Source organism: Micropterus dolomieu, linkage group LG04 (genome assembly GCF_021292245.1).
Source record: "Micropterus dolomieu isolate WLL.071019.BEF.003 ecotype Adirondacks linkage group LG04, ASM2129224v1, whole genome shotgun sequence".
NCBI lineage: Eukaryota > Metazoa > Chordata > Actinopteri > Centrarchiformes > Centrarchidae > Micropterus > Micropterus dolomieu.
In genome coordinates, this window is record NC_060153.1 from 1,709,756 (window position 1) to 1,716,656 (window position 6,901).

At 38.5% G+C, this 6,901-nt stretch overlaps 1 protein-coding gene across 1 annotated transcript in view; it reads right to left on the minus strand.

Annotated features, from left to right (window-relative positions):
* The window catches only part of LOC123970489, a 9,130-nt gene extending 3,136 nt beyond the window's left edge, over positions 1–5,994 (minus strand). Inside the window, exons 1-9 of the mRNA XM_046048545.1 lie at positions 5,935–5,994; positions 3,774–4,010; positions 3,500–3,611; positions 3,303–3,399; positions 1,880–1,967; positions 1,648–1,781; positions 1,335–1,539; positions 518–605; positions 358–436 (exon numbers count right to left, since the gene is read on the minus strand). Of these exons, the coding sequence (XP_045904501.1) occupies positions 358–436; positions 518–605; positions 1,335–1,539; positions 1,648–1,781; positions 1,880–1,967; positions 3,303–3,399; positions 3,500–3,611; positions 3,774–3,873 (903 nt within the window). The 5' untranslated portion in view covers positions 3,874–4,010; positions 5,935–5,994. The remainder of the gene's footprint in view (positions 1–357; positions 437–517; positions 606–1,334; positions 1,540–1,647; positions 1,782–1,879; positions 1,968–3,302; positions 3,400–3,499; positions 3,612–3,773; positions 4,011–5,934) is intronic.
* Between the last annotated feature and the right edge of the window lie 907 nt (positions 5,995–6,901).

The following is a 6,901-nucleotide window of genomic DNA, read 5'->3' on the forward strand; positions in this document are numbered from 1 at the left end:
CACTGGAGAAGAAAGTTGACAATCCAGCAGCTGAAGAGCCAAGTACTTTTCTGAGACAGTGGGAGACACCAAAACGGGCATGGTGATAGAGACAACCCATATAAATGCTACTGATGGCCTCTGACTGCTAAATGTGTAAATGGGTAATTTTCTGCTAACACAACATGATACCATATATAAAAACATTAACTAATGCAATTTTAATGAGATCTTACTATAACTGCTTTTATTACAAACAAATGTTTGGGAAAGTAAATATCCACTGTAAATCAAGTCTGTTTTTATTAAATTTAATTCGCACCAAACCCCGATTTCAATAAGTGATGAACACAAAAAAGAAAGATTTCATAAACTCACCTGGAAATTTACATCCTGTAGGAATGACTTTGCTGGGTTCGGTAGGGGTGGGCCGCTGATTCTCTTTACCATGTAAATCCTAAAAGACAGAATAACATCATCTTAAAGCAGAGCTGTCTGAAAGATGTCTTGGGAATACTTGGTGTTTGTGTTTGCTTACCAGGTAGTTTTGTCAGTCTTAGCGACAGTCAGAAGGACGGCAAATGCGAGCACAGCTGCAACAACGCCAAATAAAATTTCAGTACCATCTGAAAAACACAGGACAGAGCATGTCACTTTAGTTAAGAGGAACGCATACTGTATTTATCCCACTGTAAAGAACAAATCGGAGTTGTATGTCTGTGATGTTCATGCAATTTTCCTGATACACAATGACATTTTAAGCAGTTAGTTAGTAGTGAAAAGTATTACTTTTCAAAAGAGAAATGTTAGTGTATGTTTTAAGGGTATTAAAATCACATTTGACTTTAAATTGTATGTATGATTACATCTGTTTACTGTAGAGGCACTATAATAGAGAATGTCACATACATACTCATTTACCAAAAAATATTGCGGTCAGGTATGGACAGCCCTGTGCTGACAAGATTGGATAAATAAATATTTCAAAATAAATTGACTGATGTGTAATTGCAAAAAGTGAATAATAGCACATCCCATGTGGGAATAGTTTATTTGTAAAAACATCTTAAAAAATCTTGATAATTTGATTGATATTTTGATTGAAATGACCTCCTCGCCATTGCACATGCCTGAATTTTGACTTTGGAACCGTTCAAACTTCTCATAGTCTGAAGTTACCAGCACAGGCTCACTGTTGTTGCTGCCTTTGGAGAACAACTGATCTCTCTCCACATCTTTCAAAAAATTGCTCCTGAAATTGGCTTTAATGGGTGTGAGCTCCATAAGATGTTGTTTTCCACAGACTGCATTTTTTTAATTAAACTAATTAGCTTTGTTAATATTTGACACTTTACCTAAAGTTGGTTTTGTTTTTCCTACGGTGGACTCCCAAGATGCAACGGGGCTCCAGTCACTCCAGGTTGACTTGGCCCAGTTTTCCCTGCCTTGCACTCGAACACGTGCCTCGTACCTCTCCCCCATCAGCAAATCTGAGTCAGGGATCTGCGCCACTGTTAAGCTCCAGTCACATTCTTTATTTTCTGTCTTCACAGAGGGATCCTGACAAGGTAAAAACAAATGTTTGGATGCTTCATGGGCCGATTTTCAGGTCTGTTCATTGAAATACATGCACAGATATACTAACATGGACAAATAATATATACATACACTCCATGAGCAATCCTCTCGTTTCCACTGTAGTTGGGAGTTGTAACGTGTTATTTTTTCATGTTTGTTAACTTGTGGGAACCAAGAAATTGCAGTAGAGTTGACATCTGGTTTTGGCGGCGGATTCAGCTTAACTGCAGTATCACACACACATATATAGTTTGTTACAGGTCATCACGACTAGCTCACAACGTGAGTCACAAGGAGGCAATATATTATCGATTGTACTCACTGTGACAAGCTGGCTTGTAAGAAATGTGTAAACTTTGCTTCACAGGTTCACAGCTCAGATTAATGGACAACTCATGGAAGGTCCTAAACTGAGAAAAATTAAGAGAAGACTATTGACTAACTAATTAACATATTATATCTCATTTGTTTAATCCGTAAAGTGTTACAACATCGATTTATGGTTATATGCAGGATTATTTGGACAGGAGTAGGAATCTTGTCGTCACTGTTGCGGAAGATAAAGTTAATTGATGTGTTTTAGAGGAACTAGTAGGGAGAAGAACAAGGCCAGTGTTTCCCCCTGTTTCCAGTATATACCCTAAGGGTAAACAGGGTAATCAAGAGAAACAGGACCCAAATGCAGACCATAAAGGCACAGCTGGTGCAGAACAATGACTTATTAACAAAATCAAAAGACTCCAACGAACGCAAACAACACTTGACACAGGGACGAAGACAAACTGGCACTGATACACAGGAACACAGACTAATTACACTAGTGAGTAGCGTAGGCAGATACTGATGCTGTACCTGTACTGTAAACCATTCCAGTTCAGTGCAAGCCATTCTACTTCAATAGGCCAACTTAGATTGGACACATTTTTAAAAAAGTGTATAAAATTGCAAAAGTCTAATGAAATGGCAACAACAAAACGGTAAACAAAGAAAAAAACAACAACATTTTAATGCGGAAACGAAATGGACAAACAAGATGTGTTGTATAATATTGCTCATTGTGTTTAAACAACACGTTGATAGCAAAGAGCAAAGGAAACAGATCAGTATAGTACATGCACAGTCGACAGCTGTTGCTGCGGACCATTTAAAATCTCTCTTTAGTGCATTAGCAGCCATCATGTATAAGTCTACATTAATAAAGATAAATTATTAATTTTAATGTATTGATTCAGCATCCCACTTATAGGTAGGCTATGTAGGCTCAATACAAGGTCGAGAAATGTCACTGACCAACGATCTGTTGTTCTTTGAGCCATTAAGTACCATACATCCCAGCTAACTCCACAGTCTTCGGCTGCTGCTGCAGTCATGTGGTATCCAAATAATGTGAAAAATTTGTTCCCAATTACATTTCAAAGCTCACCTACGGAGTGTCATGAAGAAACATTTTCTAAAAGTATCAAAAATCTAGTGAAGGGAGGGTAACTAGACATTGGTGAAAGTAATCGGGGCGGGGCAGACAATCTAAACTGGCGGGTAACACACAAAGGCAGAAAGTAAATCGATTGACAGGAGAGCAGAGGTAAAACAAACAAAGCAAAGCTAACCAGCTGTAGGCTGTAGTCTTATATTTAACAGACAGACACAAGAGAGGTAATGGTCTTCCCCTTCTCTGCAAGAAAGCAAATATGTGGATATTTCCTAACGTGTTGAACTATTACTACCACAAATCTTCTCAGACTCACAATCCAGTGTGTTTTGAAGTCCAGGGAGCACTTCTTTAGCATTGGTCTGGAGATGTCAACAGGCTTCAGGTCACAGGAAGCACTGTACGCAGGTCTACTGTGAAAGGAAAAAGAATTTCATGTTCATTTCATTTTGCTGCATAATATTATTTGGGTACAGGGTAACTGTATATTTGCATCTACTCTAAGTACATTACCCTTTGACTTTTTTGGCGTGTATTTTGCACACAGTGTCTGCATGATCAGACACATATGTGCTGTTCCACACACAAGTGATGGTATGATTGTAGTCACTGTAGCAGGTGAGATCTGTGAGAAATAATGGAGATGATATTAAATAAAAGTGTGGAAACATTTTCAAGAGTTTTTCTGTTGTTGTTTTGTGATTAGTCATGTTTAACAAAATGTCTTGAAATAAATTATGCTAGTATCAGAATAGGCTGTACATCAAGTAATCAAAAAATCACTAACTGTTGTTTGGGAGGCTGGGACAGTCCTGTGATCTGGTGGTGCAGACGTGAAGCAGAGCAAGAAGAAGAAACAGCACAGGGGTTTTCTTATTTCTCTCCATTTATCGTGTTATCACTCTCTCTCATCTCAAAATAACAGGATTGTTGGTTTCCAAAGCTCAGTGACTTGGATATGTGGGGCTTTGATGGATTGTTCTTGTTTCGCTGTGTAACCGATCGCTTCCTCTTTTTTCTCATCCTGTGCAGATAAAAAGATACATCTGTTCACAAGTGGCAGAGGGGTGATACGTAGGCCTGCTGTATGTATATATACCTCTTTATTTTGTGGTATTAGTCAGTTTATTTCTGCTCACACATAAAATACCTCTGGCCACAAATAGAGCAAGAAAGAGTTGCGATACCAACAGGTGATCGAAAAAACAGAAATAGAAATGTTTCAGATTGAAACAATAAATGTCTGGATTTCAGAACCAAATGAATCGAAACATAGAGCCCAGGTTATCCAGTGAATTATGTTCCTGATCGAACTTTTTAGGTAATTTGGAATCTAAAATGGATGATGTTACGTAACACACAGCAGTGAGACCAAAGCAGTGAGATCACTGTCTACATTCACATCCAAAGTTAGAAATGTTGGGTTTCAAACTACAAACATGAATGTCACATGTCACAGATTCAAAGCAGCATTTGGAATCTCATTAACAAATCAAGCAGTTTTTCTAATCTCACTTATCAGCCACTATCAGCTCAACTAACAGTCTACCTCTTTCTAAGCTCTTTCATAGACCTACGTTTTCGTTTCATCTGTCTTCTTCTGACATTTGGACTTCCCCTAACCTGCTATAACCCTCTCTTTCCTCCCTTCATCTTTCACCTCTTTGTTTCACACACAAGCACAGAAACCACCGCAAACTACTCCTTTCCAGAAAGTTACTGTTGTTTCTAATAAGAAAAAAAGAACTATCCAGGAAGCATGCTCCCTTTCTTGCACCCTTACATAGATGTTTTGTATATTTTTGTATTTTGTATATAGCCACTTTTTTTCTTTTTAAAAAAACATTAAAGCCAGGGTAGGCGACGTTGGAGAAACTAGCATGAGACACCAAGATTTTCAAAGTTTCCAACTAAAAAGATCCTACTCTCTCCCTTTAGGTCTTCCTCCAAAACCACTCCGCCAAAACACATTTTCATGCGCAATGACCACAGGTAGAACATACAGGCAGGTAAGCAAGCAATCATTTTGACAGATCATTTTAGTGTATTGCAGATATAGAATATAACCTATTTATTTCTTGCAATAAAGAAAACTAACTTGTAACAGCAGAAGTGGCACTAAATGAAGAGCCGTTTGGGAGCCTAAAGGGTCAGCTCTCGGAGAGGAAAGGAGCCATAAGATCTTGCTCCCAGGAGATCCGTAATTGGTGAGCTGAGGTTGTATGCAGATACATTTCTACTCTCTAGCAGGTAAATAACAGAGCAGGGGCAGTATAGGCCTTTCATATTTGGTAAAGACCGCAGACTCTCTCCTCAGTCCCCCACACTTTTAGCTTTTCCCTCTCTCTCTCACTTTCTCCACCTTCTCTCACTTTCCCACATATCAAACGCTCTTTCCCCAAATACCTGCCTCTCTATTTCTCTCTCTAGATCATGTCCCTGTCTTGAATGAAAGCTTAGAGTGTATGTACAGCAGGATGTCATTATAAATACTTTCATACAGACGTTAAAGATTTCATGCCAAACTACCTTCATTAGTCAGTATTTTTGAAACATAGAGTTAGGTAATTCACATGCATAACAATGCCTCTAAGTTGTTTTTTTTTTAGATTTGGCATTGTTTACGCTATGAAATATTTAATAAGACTTCTGCTACACTGTCGACCTGTCCAGGGTGTACCCCGCCTTTCGCCCGATGTCAGCTGGGTTTGGCTCCAGCCCCCTGTGACCTTGTATACAGGATAAGCGGTTGACGATGGATGGATGGATGAATGGATGGACTTTCATTGTCATATTTCATTGGCAGACCATGTGAGGCCAATGAAAGCACAAAAAAGTCAGCAAGAGGGCATTGAGTTAAAATGATCAAAAACACCTCCTGAACAATCAAAACACACAATATTATCCCCTCCATCAACATAACAACTATAAAATTTTAAAGCACCTACCAGTCCAGTGTCTTTCTGTGGAGATCTCTTCACCTTACATGTCTGTCTATCACGTACATCACATTCACAATGATTATTCAGTTGTTTTCATGTCTGTAGACTCATTCAGGATGACTGATGACTTGTGTTTTCTTTGAAAAACTAGAGTATCGGGTCTCAAAGTGACAAAGTTTTTAAGTGACGTAAAGGAAATGTTTCTGAGAAACGTCAAAAGCAGCGGTTTGTGTGGTTTCCTTAGTATGCGGGTGATATGCTATCAGCGTTTCAAGAAGTGTGAAACAGGGTGGAAAACCTTTTTAGCTCCTCTTCTTTTTGGCCTGCTTTGTTACTTTCCATTCTTTTTTTATTGCTGTTCATGTTACTCTAAGTTTAGTGACACTTTAGTTTCAGGCACAGTAGAACATCTGAGTTTTGGTCAGTTGTTGCCATCAATATCATAATAATAATAATAATAATAATAATCCTTATTTGTAGAGCACTTTTCAAAAACAAGTTACAAAGTGCTTTAACAAGTGTAAAGAATACAAAAAAACAAGATAAGAGCATGAAAAATTAATATAAAATTAGTAAAATACAATAAAATAAAAAGTATGTTTTAAGAAGGGACTTAAAAGAGTTCACTGACTCAGCCGACCTGATTTCCTCGGGCAGTCTGTTCCAGAGCCTCGGGGCCCTGACAGCAAACGCTCTGTCCCCTTTAGTTTTCAGTCGAGACTCTGGAACAGACAACAGACCTCTGCCCGAGGATCTCAAGGTACGTGCTGGTGTGTATGGGACTAAAAGTTCAGAAATATAACAAGGCGAGAGGCCATGAAGAGCTTTAAAAGTGATCAATAGAATTTTAAAGTCAATTCTAAAACATACTGGGAGCCAGTGTAATGAAGCTAAAATAGGAGTAATGTGGTCATATTTCTTTGTTCTGGTTAAAAGCCTGGCAGCTGAGTTCTGGACAGTCTGGAGTCGATCA